General features: G+C 38.9%; 1 protein-coding gene across 4 annotated transcripts in view; it reads right to left on the reverse strand.

Moving 5' to 3' along the window:
* MCCC2 (methylcrotonyl-CoA carboxylase subunit 2) overlaps positions 1-19334 on the reverse strand; it is an 82977-nt gene that overhangs the window by 51874 nt on the left and 11769 nt on the right. For all 4 annotated transcript variants that reach the window (XM_045022041.1, XM_045022040.1, XM_045022038.1 and 1 more), the window contains exons 3-6: positions 18525-18609; positions 14498-14599; positions 11577-11704; positions 8618-8730 (exon numbers count right to left, since the gene is read on the reverse strand). In XM_045022041.1, coding sequence (XP_044877976.1) covers positions 8618-8730; positions 11577-11704; positions 14498-14599; positions 18525-18609 — 428 coding nt within the window. The remainder of the gene's footprint in view (positions 1-8617; positions 8731-11576; positions 11705-14497; positions 14600-18524; positions 18610-19334) is intronic.

Raw genomic sequence — 19334 nt, forward strand, 5'->3', positions numbered from 1 at the left:
TCTGCCGGAGAACGGGGTCAGACACAGGGGCTTCCCCTGCCGTCTGCTGGCTTCTGTCTGGGATGGGGGGCACTAGGGGCTTCCCCTGCTGCCCCCCAGCTTCTGCCAGGGAGTGCATTTGGGGGGAGTGGGGGCTGCCCTGCCTGGCACTGCTGTCAGGAAGTGAAGCTGGGGGGAGCATGGGGGCTTCCTCCACCCTGCCCACCTGGCACGGGCCCTGTAGCTAATCTGCCACTGGCTGCTATTAAAAAGCAAATGCACTCTTCAAAAACAGATGGTCGGGGACTTCACCTGCACCTGAAACAGGACTGAATGATGCCATTACGCCTCCTAGCATGGAGTCAAAAGGAGCTTTTTCAGCAGTTGGCATCTTGTGCACCAAATTACACCCAGGACAGAGTGATGAATCAATAGGACTTTCTCTTACACATTTTATCAGACGTCATCAGGTATCCACAAGCCTAATGGATGACTCCTTAAGAGTACCACTTATGATGGTCGCTCCCCTCCGCCCATATCTCCCCCCCCCCGGGGCTTTTTTTTTTTATGTTGCAAAATGACAAATTTTATTTTTTATGATGTTGTTGTGTTTGATATACAAGTTGTGTTAATCATTTTTCAATATAAATATGGAATTTCAAAATTCTGGGATCCAAAGTAAAACAGATCTCCAAATCGCTAGACTACAGAGCTAGTTAACTGATTGCATTCCTTTGTAGAATCTCATGGAACCTTCCAGACGATCTGAGAACTACATTTTCCTCAAATCTCCTAGAATGTCATCAGTCATGCCCTCACAGGTATATAAGGGGCGGGGGCATCGCCACTCAGTTAGTGAGATATAAGAACAAACTGAAGTGAAGTGAAGTGAGAGCCTAGCAGCAATATTGCAAACCTTGTTTTATTGTATTACTGTGAAAGTGTACTTGTGTTTTAAGACTTGAAGAATGTAAGTAGTAATTAATAAAGAAAATATTTAAATGAGATGCCAGAGATATCTATCGAACCCCTATCTACGCAACAACATGAAAGAAATACTGTTACTTTTTTTGCCATGCTTACCACTTAATATTTGATGACTTTCCAAGACTGCAGAACATAGACTTTTGCTCTCCCTAATACTGTCTATCTTCCCCTAAAGAAAATAAAAGATGCCTTCAGGAGCTCAGTGTAGGAAGCGAAAAGCTCAACTGCAATCTAGTTTGTTTGCAGCAAGGGGCAAATTTGATGGGAAAATATCTGAAACAGAACACAGACCAGGCTGAACATATCACTAATTTCCTCAGTGTGGTAGAGCTCCTTGGGAAATACGATGTCATGTGTGAGCACCTATGTCAAATAGTTTGTAAAGAAGCTATGGACCATTACAGCAAGAAAACAATTCAAATCTAACTGATTGACCTTATGTTATCAAGCACCTTCCTTGCCATAAGGTCAGTGGACAATTCTACTGGAAAAGGCTTAATAGAATTATTTATAAACATTTTGAATGAAAACAAAATAAAAGCTACAGCCAAGGCTACAACAACAGTGTGAACATGAAGGGAAGAAACAGTGGTATCCAGGCAAGAATTCTTGTGCTGAATCCAAGAGCTTTCTTCATGTATTGTGGCTGCCATTCCCTCAATCTGGTTGTGTCAAATGCATCTTCTTTAGATTCAGTATCTCTCTTCAGATTACTACAAAGGATATATGTCCTGTTTTCAAGCCTCATGGACAATATTACAAATCTGACCGCAAAGCAACTAAGAGATACTTGCTGGGAAAGCTGCATTGACAACATAAGGCCAGTGAGCTACCAAGTGACTGAGGTTTATGATGCCCTGATGAAACTGGAGCAATCACCAGGCCAGAATCTGACACAAGGTGCAAAGCCTGGCAAATCAGATCACTGACTTCAAATTCCTAGTCTCAGTGTGATTTGGCACAATATCTTGTTACAGGAAACATTGTAAGCAAGGCATTACAAACTCAGCCAATGGACATTGAGACTGCTACTATGAGGAGAAGCTGCCTTGATTTCGTTGTGGCCTACAGAGACCATAGATTTGAAGATGCCATAACTGCTGCGAAAGAAATGGCGGAAAACTTAGGAGTTGAGCCTGTCTTCAAGGAAACTCGTATTCATTGGAAGAAGAGACAGTTTGGTTCAAGGGCAAAGATGAGGTATTAGGAAGCTAAGAAGAAAAATTCAAGAGGGAGCTTTTTTTTGCTCACTCATTGACACTGCTCGAGTGCCCATCGAAGAAAGTTTCGGACAAATGAAGCAGCACAAAAAGAGCTAGGGGTTTTGTATGACCTTAGTAAGCTTTCAGCATACAGACCTTCACCAGACACTGACACCTGGGGAATCTTCAGATGTCATTGATAAAGACCTCTATATCAAATTGGACAACATCCATCACATTGCCACATGGCAAGCACTCTCCTCTCCAAGTTCTCCAATTCATTCATCATGCAGAGCTGAAGGACACTTTTCCTGATCCACTTTTCCTGGATAGCTTTGAGGATTCTTCTCATGCTGCTGGTCACAGTTAGGAGTGGTGAGTGCAAGTTTTTGAAGCTCAGCTTATTAAAACATATTTTCGATCGATGCTGGCCAATGAGTGACATCACTTGCTATTTTATCGCGAGAAAATGCCATTGGTCAGTCTTTGGATCTCTCTGATGCTGTACTTCAGTTTTGTGAGAGCAAAGGTGAGAAAAGCAACCTTTTGAACTAAAGGATTAGGGTTAACATTCTAAGGTTGTCACCTATTGTAACACCATTTAATACTGGTCCACCCAATGTTGGTATATAGTTCAATTTCTTGATGTTAGTACATTTCAGTTATAAAATTCAAGTTTCTATAAGCTTAGAGGAAACAATTTTTTTATTTGCTTATATATGGCATGAATAAACACAGATTTACAGATCCTAGCGTGCAAATTTGTCGTTTTATAAGACAGAGATAACTCATGCATGCAAATCATGCATCAAAGTCATGAAATGGGCTACAAATTGCAATAAAAAATAAGGTAGTCAAAAGTTTAACAAATGGAAGGGGTGCTGAAGATGCTCCTCACCTGAGACACCATTTGGTCTAGGGCTGGCCCTGATCATAGTAGAACCTTCTACACTTAAAAATCTATGAATCTAGAAAGAGAAGCATTTGCGTTCTACTGTGACACCAGCGTTATAGAAAGCGAAGGCAATACATGAGCTAAAAAGTTGTTTTTGAGGATGCTCTTTCTTGCCCAAGAGAAACAGTTTTGTCTATCTAACCACAGTAAATTGAGAGAGAACCACGAGTTTAGTCAGTCAAAGTGCTTTGTTAGGAAATTTTAAAGTATATTATTTCACAGCTGCTTTTTGTCTAAATGGGAAAAAAAACAAGGCTGCTGAAAGTAGCACTCACAGTGGAAAACACGTTCAAAAATAAATTCTATCTTAATTAGTAACGGCGTATAATCAAGGTTGGCACTCACTCTAGATTCATTTCAGTCAAAGAGAAATAAGAATAGTCAAGTAGAATAAGATTCTTTTCTAGTGTTGCCAAATTAGATTAAACTCCAGTTGCAGCAACAGTCTGATTTTCTGCAGAACACAACTTTTTAGTATTGACGTTGTCAACAATGGACAGCAAGCCAAGAACAATGATCTCCCATGTCAAAATGATTAACAGATAGAAAAAAAATAATCTAGCACCGCATTTTCTCAATACAAGTCTAAGAAAACATCTTGTCAGACAAGGAAGATAATCTAAGTCACTGCTATGCATTAATAGATTTTCAAAACACAAATAGCTGCCCTTGGAAATAAGGATTAAAAACAAAAACTTTCAGGGAAAGCAAAGAGATCTTGACTGAGAATCTAAAACAAGCCTTAAGTAATAAGAGCTATAGTAAAAATGTTTTCCACTTTTCTTTTCCTCTGTAAATGCTTTCAGAAAACTACCACCATTGCCATATTAAACTGAGGGATAGATATGTTTTGACCAAAAGTAATTTCTTTCCTGCAGTCAGTGTTTTGCTTATATAAAACCCAATATATTTCCTCTATTTTGATGCCATATAATGGTCAAATGATGAAACTATAGCACTATAAATGTATTATATTTTGAATGTGTTTAAGTGTTAGACATTTGATTACTTCAGAGTATTACGGAAAATACTGAACATGATTTAAAAAAAATGCTTTAAAAGCAGGGACCCTGCTTAAAAAAAATCAAGATTTCTCCAGCTCTGTTTTTCTTGTTTTGAACTTTCCCATTTTGAGTCACTATCTTCAGACTACAGTCCCTCTGCTGGATAATGACTGGAGTCACTTTGGTGCTAATTATCTAGGCTTCTACTGATTGAGGTCTGGTCTACACTTACAACTTAAATTGACATAGCTTTAACACTCAGGTGTGTGAAAGATCCACACCCCTGAGCACCTAACGCCTGATGAAGAAGCAAGTAGGGCAATGGAAGAATGCTTCATGAGGAGGTGGAGTTCCTACAGCGACGAAAAAACTCCTTCCATTGCCATAGTCTGTGTCTACATTATGGCATTACCGTGTCATAGCTATGTCACTATAGTACCTGTCGTGTACACACTGCTTAATACAAAGTACTCCATCTACACAGGATGGAACCACTTCCACAGCATTCTCAGTCTCCCTCCTGGCTGCTGACTCTTTCTATGCTCCCTAAAGCTTTCTAGTCTCTTTCAAGAACTACAAGGAACCCATGAGTGAGAATAAAGTTAGTTAAAACTCCTTCCAAACAAATCACTCACTGATTCAGCACCATAGCAATGTAACTATCTGTTGACTCATGTTATTCCACTGAACTGGTGGGACACCAATTATACCTAGCAGAAAAGGGTGCCAGAGGCTGCCTCTGCCCTGTTTTCCATAGAGGAGGCATTCAGTAACAATCATATGTAGGAGTACTGGGGAAGAATAAAGCTAAAATAGTAGAAAGCAGAACTTACTAAAATCAATCCTAGCAGTTGGCGACATTCCTCAATATGTCATGTTAGAGCTGAATGAGATCTTCCAAGTTCAGTTTGAAATGGGTTCACAAGAGAATAGTGTGATTCATAATTTCCCCCTCTAATATTATGTGAGAATTGTTTCACATAGGTTCTCAGACCCTGAAGTTAAAAACAAGAATTAAATTTAAATGAATCCAATTTTTCCTATCTATGGTCTAATTTCATTGTAAATCATAGCCAAGGTTCAGGTTCATCAGCTTTGTGCCCACTCGCATGCCTGCTGGAACTGAAGGCTGGACTAGGCCTCATCTTCAATAAGAGAAGAACTTACTATTCTCAAGGAAATTGATTTCCCTTCGTAAAACTGGAATAAAGTTTTTTTTATTTTATCATAATAAAAAAAGACACTGACTGCTAAGCAGAGAAAATAGCAAATGTAACATTGTACTTTTGGCCGCTTCCTGCCACCAGCCAAAAGGAAATGTTCTTTTCCAACTTCCCCACCTGGATCAGAACAGTCAGTCAGTCAGTCTCTCTCTGTATCTCTCTCTCAGGGTACGTCTACACTATGGGATTATTCCGATTTTACATAAACCGGTTTAGTAAAACAGATTGTATAAAATCGAGTGCACGCGGCCACACTAAGCACATTAATTCGGTGGTGTGCATCCACGGTCAGAGGCTAGTGTCGATTTCTGGAGCGTTGCACTGTGGGTAGCTATTCCGTAGCTATCCCATAGTTCCCGCAGTCTCCCCCGCCCCTTGGAATTCTGGGTTGAGATCCCAGTGCCTGATGGGGCAAAAATCATTGTCGCGGGTGGTTCTGGGTAAATGTCGTCAGTCACTCCTTTCTCTGGGAAAGCAACGGCAGAGAATCATTTTGCGCCCTTTTTCCCTGGATTGCCCTGGCAGACGCCATTAGCATGGCAACCACGGAGCCTGTTTTGCCTTTTGTCACTGTCACCGTATGTGTACTAGATGCCGCTGACAGAGGCGATTCAGCAGCGCTACACAGCAGCATTCATTTGCTTTTGCATGATAGCAGAGATGGTTATCAGCCGTTCTGTACCATCTACCATGCCATTGTAAACTGGCAATGAGATGACGGTTACCAGTCCTTTTGTGCTGTACCATCTGCTGCTGTCATAGGTGCCCCTGGTTGAGATCAGCCAGGGGCGCAAAAGACAAAAATGGGAATGACTTCCTGAGTCAATCCCTCCTTTATGGTATCTAAAAATAGAATCAGTCCTGCCTAGAATATGGAGCAAGTGTACTAGAGAACCAGTGTATCAGAGAACCAGAGAGCACAGCCGCTCCGTGTCAGATCCCGTAGAAATGATGAGCTGCATGCCATTCACAGGGGGTGCCCCTGCAACAACCCCACCTGTTGATTCCCTCCTCCCCCAGCCTTCCTGGGCTACCGTTGCAGTGTCCCCCCATTTGTGTGATGAAGTAATAAAGAATGCAGGAATAAGAAACAGTGACTTGTTAGCGAGATAAAATGAGGGGAAGGCAGCCTCCAGTGCTATGATAGTCCAGACAGGACATTAAGCAGTGTAGGGAGAGGAGCCCAGCATCCCGCTGCTATGATAGTCCAGGCAGAACAGAATCTTTTCTTTACACATGAAGGGCGGGGGGCTGATGGAGCTCAGCCCCCTGTTGCTATGATGAAGACGGTTACCAGCCGTTCTGTACCATCTACTGGGAAGTAGTAGCACTCATGGGCTGATGATGAGGACGGATACCAGTCCTTCTGTACTATACCATCTGCCACAAGGCTGATGATGATGATGGATATCAGTCATATTGTACCATCAGCCACCAAGGAGGGGGGGCGAGGATGCTACAGTTCAGTGCTGCAGCATCGCGTCTACCAGCAGCATTCAGTACACATAGGGTGACATTTAAAAGAGTCAAGAGACGATTTTTTTCCCTTTTCCTTCTGGGGGTGGGGGGTGGGGTAAATTGACGAGCTATGCCCTGAACCACCGCGGACAATGTGTTTGACCCTACAGGCATTGGGAGCTCAGCCAAGAATGCAAATGCTTTTCGGAGACTGCAGGAACTGTGGGATAGCTTGAGTCCTCAGTCCCCCCTCCCTCCCTCCATGAGCGTCCATTTGATTCTTTGGCTTTCCGTTACGCTTATCACGCAGCAGTGTGCTGAGTCCCTGCTGTGCCCTCTGTCTGGAGATTTTTTTAAAATGCTTTGGAATTTCGTCATCTGTAACGGAGCTCTGATAGAACAGATTTGTCTGCCCATACAGCGATCACATCCGTACGGTCCATGCTGGAGCTCTTTTTGGATTTGGGACTGCATCGCCACCCGTGCAGATCAGAGCTCCACGCTGGGCAAGCAGGAAATGTTATTCAAAAGTTCGCGGGGCTTTTCCTGTCTACCTGGCCACTGCATCCGAGTTCTGATTGCTGTCCAGAGCGGTCAGTGGTGCACTGTAGAATACCGCTCGGAGGCCAATACTGTCGATTTGCGGCCACACTAACCCTAATCCGATATGGTAATACCGATATTAGCGCTACTCCTCTCGTTGGGGAGGAGTACAGAAACCGGTTTAAAGAGCCCTTTATATCGATATAAAGGGCCTCTTAGTGTGGACGGGTGTGGCGTTAAATCGGTTTAACGCTCCTAAAACCGATTTAAACGCGTAGTGTAGACCAGGCCACAGAATCCAAATAGAAATGGCTTCTGCTGGACCAAGTTGTCCCTCTAGATTAGAAGGCATAGCCTCAGCCAAAAAAAGAAAGTAGAAAAACCCATGTGCTTTCTACTGTAAAATGTATTCTAATGAACCAGGTTCAAAATAAAAATACACCAAAAATAGGATCCTGAAAAAAGACCTAGTAATAATATCCACAGAAAGCAAAAAATTAGCAAACCCCACACTCCTCTAATATGCCCAAGATTCCAGTTGTCATTTCCATGTGTACAATTTTTCTAATTAGGTGAGCTATTCTGCCAAGTTTGTTAATCCTCCTTCCCGCCTAGATATCAATACATTGAATGCAGCAATGAATACAGAGAATTAAGTGCTCATGTTACCAGTAATATCAGTATCTAAAACATGAAGACCCCCTAAACATTTCAAATTGAGACATCATGACTAACAGTAATTCTATGAATCATTAATACATTAGAAAATGACCTCTGTCAACAGCAGTACAAAAATGGTATATATATATATATATATATATATATATATATATATATACACACACACCCCCACACACCCACACACCCCCACACACACCCCACTTAGCTAAATATGCATCACCATCATGCACAGGGGTCCTCGCCTCTCAAGCAATGATTCAGAACAATCAACTGTTGCAAATGATATCCTAAAGCTCTCTTTCACCCCTTCACCCCAGGCTGACAATTTCTCTTTTTCTCCCACTCCAGGAGCAGCTAAGTCATATCACTAACCTTGAGGCTGAGAAGAAAGACAGCCTATTTGTAAACCATAATGCCATTCTGTGAACAGTAATGGTGTTTACAATGCCTCCAAATCCCCACACTGAGCATCAGGTCAGCAAAACTTTAAGCTGCCAAAAACCTGAGGTGCTGGATGAGCCGAAAACCCAGATAGAAGAAGCAGGCGTGCAGAGTAGCTAGCAATTTTTGCTTTAAAAAAGTTACCTGTGGAATTCTTTGTGAGGACATGAGTGCTTGATTATAAAAAATGCGACCGAAGTGATCTCGATCTGGAAATACTTCTGCTTGGCGGGGTAAGTTTGCTCCTCCTGAGTCAACTAAGTCAAGTGGAATGAAAAATAGATTTACATACAATTTATCTCTGTACAATTTTAAACAGAGATATTATTTCATATTATTTAAAAATTACTTGAAATGTCACCTGTTTGCAAAAATTTATACTCAACATACTAATCATGAAAAACAGGCCAGGCTTCTCCACTTGCTAAAGGAAAATTGATGACCACAAATGAGAAGCTGTTATGCATACCAAACATTTTTAGGTAAACTAATGGTAGCTGCATTTAAAGATGTAATTACACTTGGCTTTACAAAACTTTTAAAACTCATCTGACAAACACCTGTTTGTTTTAAAAGACACTCCCTTATAGGCCTTAAAACTGGAAATTAAAAATTAAATTTTCTGTGTTCCAGGATAAACTTATTTCCTTCCTAAATATATACAATCTAGTATCATTCACTGTAGCTGCAGAAATTAAAACTACAGTTAATTAAAACAATATATAAGGAAAGACATTCTAAGGAAGGCACTGCTTAACCCCTCACTTCATGAGTGGTTGCAAGAGCCTAATGCTTTGTTTATAACTCGATAAATCACAGAAGACCATACCTTTGATTTCAAAGAACAGGATCACACAGTATTGCTCATTCTGATAGTAAAAGTTCACAAGCCAAATATTGTTTATTAAAAATTTAAACTGAGTAAAATATACTACCTATACCACAGCAAGCACATTTAGCACACACATTTGCTTATTTAATAAAATAATGTCTAAGCATGCTAAAAATTAAAAAAATTATTTACTCAACCATTGACTTTTTTGACTGATTAAACAAACGGAGTAAAACACACTGAGATGGAATATACTAAAAGAAAAATGTCAAATTGTAAAAAGCTATTAACAGAAACTATAGATTAAGTTTGAGTTTTTATTCATTTTAGATGGGAGTATTTCAAAAAATGTAAGTAACTTTCTAAGAGAACCTTTCAACAGAAATAATAAAACAACAAAATGACTTCAGTTCCTGTCTTTTACATATAACTTGAATTACTGTTGATGTGTGCACACAACTTTTCCCCACTGGGCTATTTTGCTTTGTTCTATTATACAGGTAGTAAAATGAAATAACCCATTTCTCTGGGTCTTTAGTTCACTTTACTACCTTTATAAAAGGAATGAACAGATAAGCATATCATCAAAAAGCACTGTATGTGTGAACGTGTCTGAAATCCAAAACACTTGATTGGTAAAATATGAGGGTATATCAGTCTTAGAAATCTAGGACTGCAAGGAACCTCAATAGGTCATCTAGTCCAGTCCTCTGCACTGAGGCAGGTCTAAGTATTATTTAGACCATCCCTGACAGGTGTTCATCTAACCTGTTCTTAAAAACCTCCAATCCACAACATTGCTAGGTAATTTGTTCCTTACAGTTAGAAGTTTTCCCTAATGTCTAACCTAAATCTCCCTTGCAGAAATTCAAGCCCATTACTTCTTGTCCTGCCCTCAGTGATTAAGGAGAACAATTTATCAACCTCCTCTTTATAACAACCTTTTATGTACTTGAAGACTTAGCATGTAATATCCCCCCTGTCTTCTCTTCATCTGTGTGCTAAATGTGCATGCTAAATGTGTTTGCTGTGAGGTAGTATATTTTTAATATAAATTCTTCAACACTGAAATACTCCCATCTAAAAGATTACATAAGTCCACTTGTTTCAGTCTTTCCTCATAGGTCATGTTTTCTAGACCTTTAATCATTTTTGTTCCTCTCCTCTGGATTTTTTCCAATTTGTCCACATCTTTCCCAAAGTGTGGTGCCCCAGAACTAGACACAATACTCCAACTGAAGCCTTATTAGTGCTGAGTAGAGTGAAAGAATTATTTTTCATAGCTTGCTTACAACACTCCTGTAAAACCTCAGAATTATAAACACCATAGCTACAAACTGACCAGTCAACCACACACCTCATTTGGAACTGGAAGTACACAATCAGGCAGCAGCAGAGACCAAAAAAAAAAAAAAAAGCAAATACAGTACAGTACTGTGTTAAACTACTAAAAAAATAAAGGGAAAGCAGCATATTTCTTCTGCATAATAATGTTTCAAAGCTGTATTAAGTCAATGTTCAGTTGTAAACTTTTGAAAAAACAAAGAAAGAATAAAGTTTTCTTCAGAGTTATGAACATTTCAGAGTTATGAACAACCTCCATTCCTGAGGTGTTCTTAACTCTGAGGTTCTACTGTACATCCCAGAATGATGTTCACTTTTTTTGCAATGGTATTATATTGTTGATTCATATTTAGTTTATTATCCACTATAAACCCCAGATCCTTTTCTGCAGCACTCCCATTTTGTATTTGCAACCAATTGTTCCTTCCCAAGTGTAGTATTTTGTATTTCTCCTTACTGAATTTCATCCTATTTATTTCAGTCCATTTCTCCAGTTTGTCCAGATCATTTGAATTCTAATCCTGTCCTCCAAAAGGCTTGCAACCCCTCCCAACCTGGTACTGTCCACATTTATAAATGTACTCTCTCTGCCATTATTCAAATAATTTATAAAGATAATGAACAGAATTGGACCCAGGACAAATCCCTGCAGTACTCCACTTAATATACCATTTCAGCTTGATTGTGAACCATTGATAACTACTCTCTGAGTACAGTTTTCTAACTAATTGTGCACCCACCTTATAGTAAGTTCATCTAGGCTATATGTCTCCAATTTGTTTATGAGAAGGTCATTTGAGACATCAAAAGCCTTATTAAAGTCAAGATATAATGTTGATGGCATCCAATTAAAAATGTAGTCTTCTAGCTAGAATCCCTGACCTTTGTTTAACGATAGCCATTTACTATTTTTGTAATGGGACTTACCTAAATATAGACAAGGGAGATGATTTTGCATTGCAATTTCTTGAGCACGTAAATGTTTCTTCACCGTGACTGGATAGTAAGTACCACCTTTGACAGTTGCATCATTAGCAACAATCAAGCACTCCACTCTGAAAAGCAGAAACTTTATGAGAACCAAACATATTTCCCAACTGATCTACTTTACCACTATAACCATGATATTTGCAACAATTTACATCAGCATTAAATGTTTATTGTTTTAAAACTGTTCCACTGTTAGATACCTCTCTTCAAGGCTGCATGTGATTTCATGTCATATTTGCTTCAAGTTCTTAGAAAAAACAATATTAATGAAGAAGCATCTGAAATCTCTAGTTTTAAAGAAAGCTGTACCCATTTTACTGAGCATAGCTGTACAGAACTGTAATAGAAAAGGAAACAATTTGTTGTTTAACGCTTTCTTACTCTCTCAAAATCTGCTGCAATGTGCATGTCCCTCTCGAAAAATCCCTATTTCTGTGTTCTATATAGGCAACATTCATATTCTGAGAAGGTGACCGGTGTCAAAATATAAAGCAGTCCCACAAGCTTCTCTACAGTTGCATCAACTAAAGGAACAACTTTATAGCTTCATTGTTGTTCATGTGGCAAAGCAATTGTTCTGTTGATTAGCAGTATGTAAGCTGACAAAAAAAAGTTTACAATGCAGGGCTCCCAAACTGTCAACAGTGAAGTTACTTTTCAGCATAAGGCCACCCACAAGAAGTTAACAAAAAGAGAGAGTGTTTATTTTAACATAACACACATGCTGGATTTAAAACCAACTGTAGCTAAATACACTTTGGAAATTCTCAGTCTAATACACTTTTGGAAGAAAAAAATACTTGGTTTTCTTAACTGTACTTAGGCACCTGGTTGAAAATGAAATACTTGCTGTCATCATTCCGGATGAAAATATACCTCTACCTTGATATAACGCTGTCCTCGGGAGCCAAAAAATCTTACTGCATTATAGGTGAAACCGCGTTATATCGAACTTGCTTTGATCCACCGGAGTGCGCAGCCCCGCTGTCCCGAAGCGCTGCTGTACCGCGTTATATCTGAATTTGTGTTATATCGTGTCACATTATATCGGGGTAGAGGTGTAGTAATCAACAGTCATGACTAGATAGATATACCTGTATTATCTTTGATGGCAGAAATGAAGCTCTCAGTGTGTTAGCATCAACATGGAAGTTTAGAACCAAGGAACTATGAATTTGTAATGTATTTTGTTAACTATTTCTTTTCAGTTCCAGATACTTGGGTTATTAAGAGAACAAGAGACAGGTTCGTGGCTCAGAGCAGCTGAGGAAAGCTAGTAGTAGTGGAGTGGAAAAGGTGTTTCTAAGATACACTTCAACAACCCAGTTCTGGGCTGTTCAAGGATGCTCTAAACTACGCTAGATGCAGTCATCCCATAGGGACCACTGCACCAGTCTAGATCAGTGGAGAACCATGTGATCTGCCTTTCCCCTCAGGACCTTAGCTGAGGCTGAGAATCACTAAGACTCTTAAAGATATTTAAGCTGATTTTTTTAAATTTTGTTATTGACTTAACTCTGAGCCATTCTGTCTTTGCAGCACCATACCTTCATGCTAGAAGAGCCTCTGAGTGGCTCTACCTAGAGCAGGAGTTCTCAGGCTTTTCTACTGATGACCCCTTTCACACAGCAAGCCTCTGAGTGCGACCCCCCTTATTCATTAAAAACACTTTTTATATATTTAACACCATTATAAATGCTGGAGGCAAAGCGGGATTTGGGGTGGAGGCTGACAGCTCGTGACCCCCATGTAATAACCTCGCAACTCCCTGAGGGGTCCCGACCCCCAGTTTGAGAATCCCTGACCTAGAGTGAGTCCATGAATTACCCAGACAGACTGTGAAAGCAAAGCAGCAACAGTTAGTTCCTCACTGATCAGCCAACTTATGTTAGAACAGAGTAGGTGAAATCCAAAAACACCAGAAATCTCCCAGAGTGACCCAGGTTCTTAAAACTAAAAAAAACCACTCCTCATTATTAGAAACAAACCCAAAGAACAGTTCCGCCTCAGTGGCATCCACTTAAAGCCACAAGCCATTTGAACATCCTTACTAAAAGAGATTTTATTTTGAAGAACGGTAAATGGTTGTTCAGAATTTTTTTTTTTTTAAAGAAAGAAATATAAGAGGAGCTTGGCCATTAAGCCATACATTGTGGGTGGCACAAGAAGGCACTAGATAAAATCATTACCCTTCTGGGGTTCCTTCAGCTTCCTGGCTCATCGTCTCTAAACTAATATCCCATCACACTAGTTTTAACAAGTGCATCAATCTCCCTTAGAGAGACTTTCTTAATCCAGGACATCTTTCCACATATTTAAAATTGCCTTTCTACCTCACCTATGTCCTTGCACAATTAACCATATATTTCTCATCAGAAAGGTAACAATGCAGCCTCCAAATGAGTTAATACGGATGTTGATACATGTATTATCTAAGGTCTGAGCTACGCTAGAAAATTAGATCAGTTTAATGACATCAGTCAGGGGTGTGAAAAATCCACAACCAACCTAAATCCACAACCCCCCTACCCCCATGTAGACAGCACTAAATTGATAGAACCTCTCCCATCGGCATAGACAGCACAGCTATGCCACTGCAGAATTTTAAGTGTAAACAAGCCCTAAGAATAAGAATAATAATCACCCAGCTGAATCCTTTCCCTGAAGTCAAAACTAAATAGGCAGAATAGCCATTTTAGTAATCTTTTGGGTCATAGGACTCAAATACCAGAAAGCCTTCAACTTAATATTGGAAACAGAGTGCTAGATGGCTCCCAGAGCTGGAACTAGGAACCACACAAAAACATCCTCTCACTCACATAATAGACATAATATGTAGATCACTGGCAATTTCTTACCCTGACACCCTTCCAATGCCTGTGATAATGCCTCCTGCCGGTACCTCTTCATTACCATACAACTGGTAACCCGCAAACTGGGAGAACTCCAAAAATGGAGACCTAAAAAAATGACAAACATTTTGATAGGATTATTAACCGGAAGCAGCCTGACAAACATTACTTTCTTTTATAAAGTTCATGGTTTTAAAATGTGTTCTTGCAATACATCTTCCAAACAATAGATATGTCAAGATTTAAAACCAACACTACTTGCCAGCAGGGTGGATAAAAATCAATGATTTTTTTTTAATTAAAAAAAATCAATTTTTTTTATGAAAAAACCTATCTAAGGATAGTTTTAATTAAGATACATTATAGCTCAAAGATATCTCATCATGGAATAGGGATTATAAATTCTAATTCTATAGTAGGAGACAATATATTCGTGTAATGTTTAAGAAAAGTTTTGTAAATGAGTTCCAATAGTTCATGGATTAGGGACCCAATCCGATGGGGTTACAGGGGCTTCTATATCGATTATTTAGGTTAATCTTTCTATCTACCCAAGGGGACTCAGTGCTCAGTCTAGAAGATACCATCAGAGATGCTTCATTTTGCAGTTCTCAAACTGTGGATTTGTGTCTCCGGAGATAACCTGCAAGTTAACAGCAAAAATGTTTTAAAATAAATAAATAAATAATATGTAGAGGTAAGAAATAACAGACCTCAACCCTATTGTCCCTCTGCAAATTTGTGTACACAGAGTCAATCCCTTACCTCTCTCTAAAAGTGCAAAGTTTCAAAAAGTGCAATGAATAGAAGACTGTTGGGGGCAGAATAGATCTGGACAAGGAGAAGAAGTCTGGAGATAAATGTGAAAAGGGAGGGACAGGCAGTAGAAACAAACGTGAAACTGTTTGAGCAGCATATTCCAGAAGTCTTGAGGTCTTTCTGAGTGTAGCCTTCATTGATTTGAGATCTACCATACCATTCTCTCACTAGAAGGGAAAACCTATAATGGCAGCAGGCTGTAAAAGAGACCCAGTTTGGGAATATTTTAATGAAGTTCCTCTACCTGTGGGTAAGACAGGAATGCATGGAAAATGCAAACAGTGCAACAAAGAAATGCAAGGCCTGGTTGCCCAAATGAAACATCATCACGAGAAGTGTTACTTCTCAAGAGGAAGCTGAGTTGAAGATGATGAAAGGAATATGTCTGAACATGCAGGATCTTCAGGTTGATAAACGTTTTTATTTCATACTTCTTTCCCAAGGACTTCCTTCTGGACTATTCTTGAATTCTCATGTTTGAGCAAAAAATATAGTTGTTACTCTATGGTACTATCATTTTAGATGCAGTTGTGATAAAAAATAAATAGCTGAAATAGGCAAATCTTCCTTTTACAATTTCACCTTTAAAGTAGTACTGTCAGTGAATGCAATGAGTAATACTAAACGAGCGACACGGTAATAATACTTAAATAACTGCATTGACTTATTTTGTTTAGGAGAATCCATCCTCAACATACAGGATTCTGAAGACTATCCACCTTCAAGATCACCATCATTTTCTATAGTTTCAGAGTAATCTGCCAATGATAGTGTTTCAGTCACATCACGTATGTCACATAGCCACAGTATATCACCTGTAGCAAAAAAAAACAAAAAACAACCCATCATCCAGAAACAATCATAGATAAGTTTGTGATAAGAACCAGCAGATTACAAAATGAAATAATTGATGAAAATATTGCCCAGTTTGTTTATGCAACAAACTTTCCTTTCCGTATGATTGAGAACCCACACTTCATTGACATGGTTCAGTCATTAAGACCAGGATACGGTCCATCCAACAAAGCAGATGTCGCAGGCAAATTGCTGGATAAAGCGTATAAAAGAGAAACTGAGCAGTGTGCAAAAGGTCTAGAGGGTGAAATTGTTAACCTGAGTCTTGATGGGTGGACCAATGTCCACAATGATCCTGTTGTATGTGCTTGTGTGACAACAGAAGGGAATGTCTTCCTTACAGAAACAATTGATACATCAGGAAATGCACACACAGCAGAATACTTACAAGAAGTAGCAGTAAAAGCCATAACAAACTGTGAACAAAATTTCAAATGTCTATTATGCAGCCTGGTCACAGACAATGCTGCAAATATATCCAAGATGAGAAGAAATTTAGAAGAGAGTGAAGAGAGTCCCAAGCTAATAACATACCGTTGCAGTGCTCATTTGATGCACCTCCTAGCCAGAGACTTCAGTGTTCCAGAAATAAAGGTTAATGTTGTTGAAATTGCAAAATACTTCTATAACAACCACTTTGCATCAGCTGCTCTGAAAAAAGTGGGAGGAACCAAGCTAACTCTCCCACAAAACGTGCAATGAACTCAGTAGTGGACTGTTTTGAGCATTATATCAAGAACTGACCTAATCTGATGACAGTTTGTGAACAAAATCATGAACAAATAGATGGCACTGTCACAGCCAAAGTTCTCAACATTGGGCTTAAGAGAAATGTTGAACGCATGCTGAGTTCTGTGAACTCTATTTCTGTAGCCTTGAACAAAATGCAGGGAAATAGCTGTTTTATTGCTGATGCTATTGAAATTTGGAAGGAACTAAGTGAGATCCTAGAAAGAGAAATATGCAATCACAGAGTTAAATTACAAACATTAAAAAAATGAATGGGAAAAGTTCACTTTCTTGCAAATATTCTCAATACTCAATACCAGGGTCAAACCTTAACTGTTGGGAGTTGACTATGACTTTGACATCCAGCAATCATCCCTCCATAACGCCAACCATAATAAACTTCAGAGCTAAGGGTGAACCATTCAAGAAATATATGTTTGCTAATGATGTTTTAAAGAAAGTCACACCAGTGAACTGGTGGAAGTCACTTAAGCACTTGGATTCAGAGACTGTCAAAGTGATAATCTCACTTTTAACAGCAGTAGCTTCTTCTGCCAGTGTAGAAAGAACATTTTCTTCCTTTGGACTAATTCATTCCAAATTGAGAAATCATTTGGGACCCGAAAAAGCAGGAAAGCTTGTTTTTCTTTTCCAGATTATGAACAAAGAGGGAAATGAAGGTAAAGACAACTGAGTTAGCTGCAGAAGCCAATATTTTAAGTTTCTCATGTTGACCTGGCTGATATAGTCGATTTAATTTTTGCTTTGTTTTTAAAAATACATTTAACTATTTTAGTTTAAAACAATTTTAACAAAAACAAACTTGATTTTAAAAAACTTGAATGTTTAACTAAATTAAAAAATTCATATGCTTTTTTTGTTAAAATATTACGTTTGTTGTTGAAGAAAAAAATCCAGAATACATAATGTTGTTGTTTTAGTTAAATAAAACACTCTAAATGTCTGTCTGGTGATGTTCTCCTCCTAATACAGCATGGCAAGAAAATCCTCCAAATATTAATGATTAACCTGTTGAATTGGAGATAGTTCACCTCCCAATGACTTCATAAATATCTGCTTCAATTACCTTTGGTAAATGAAATAACCAAACAATCATTCATTTTCTGATATACACCTCTACCCCGATATAACACTGTCCTGGAGAGCCAAAAAATCTTACTATGTTATAGGTGAAACTGCATTATATCGAACTTGCTTTGATCCGTCTGAGCACGCAGCCCCGTGCCCCCGGAGCGCTGCTTTACCGCCTTATATCCGAATTTGTGTTATATCGGGTCGCGTTATATCGAGGTAGAGGTGTAGCCATAAAACTAAACTGAAAAGTTTTCAAAATAAATCACTTTAAAAATGTATAGTGTGTACTTTCTAAAAATAAAACCTATATCTATCTCTGAGTTGTGAAGAATATGTATTAAGGTTATAACAACCAACAAGAATGCACTTTTATATAGAAATCCATGATTAAATAGAGTAATCCTGACTAGTGATTTAAATCAAATCCACCCTGCTTGTCAGTAGTTTAGGAAACTTCGAAAAAAGAGACAGTTCTGTTAGCTTACACAACACAAAAGAGTATTTGATGCTTTATAGCCAATAATAAATTACCCACCCTGGATCTATGAGTCTGTCAATTCTCTCTCTGGGTAACAGCTTTCCTCTTGATGTATGAAGCTTCCGTGCCTTTTCTCCACCCCCTGTGATACAAGGTCATTAATTAGATCTACTGTACACACAAATGAATAAATCACTATTAACGTTTAACTTAGAATAAAAACAGATCTGAATTCTCAATTACAAAAATACAGACCTTAAAGAGACAATATATTTAACAGACCTTATATTTAGATGACAGAATGATCTGTATCATCATCTTAAATCAGTTTGTCATATATTCTAAGTTACTTTTTCTACATTCTTTACTAACAAAGTTTGAAAGCAAAAACTCTCAGCTAATAGAGCTCATCTACTGCTGCCTGGGGTTTCATTTTGACAATGAACTAACAGAGCACTCAAAACTTACTTTTTAGGGATCATAGGATGGAGAGATGGACAGGAATCTACTGAGTTGTGTTCATTTCCCTATAGCACATTCTAAATTACTTTGCTGAGTTCAGTTTTAAATTGCTCAACCGATGGGAGATTTCTCGGGAGATTACTCTAGAGTGTAGAAGACCTCACAGCTGGGGTGTACAGCATTTAACATTCAGCCTACATTTCCTTTTGCTCCTCTTGATCCATCACTTCGTTATCTCACTTTGCACTACCGTAAATTATACCTCTCATTCCTTGGTGTTTAACACCATTCCAACACTTGTTGCCAGCTGACATCTCTCACCCTCTTAGTAGCAGTGGCATATACCATTTTATATTTCTTCAGAAACTAATCCCACCGATATCAGTGAAGGCTAATTCAGTGAGA

The sequence above is a fragment of the Mauremys mutica genome, chromosome 6 (genome assembly GCF_020497125.1).
Source record: "Mauremys mutica isolate MM-2020 ecotype Southern chromosome 6, ASM2049712v1, whole genome shotgun sequence".
Taxonomy (NCBI): Eukaryota; Metazoa; Chordata; order Testudines; family Geoemydidae; genus Mauremys; species Mauremys mutica.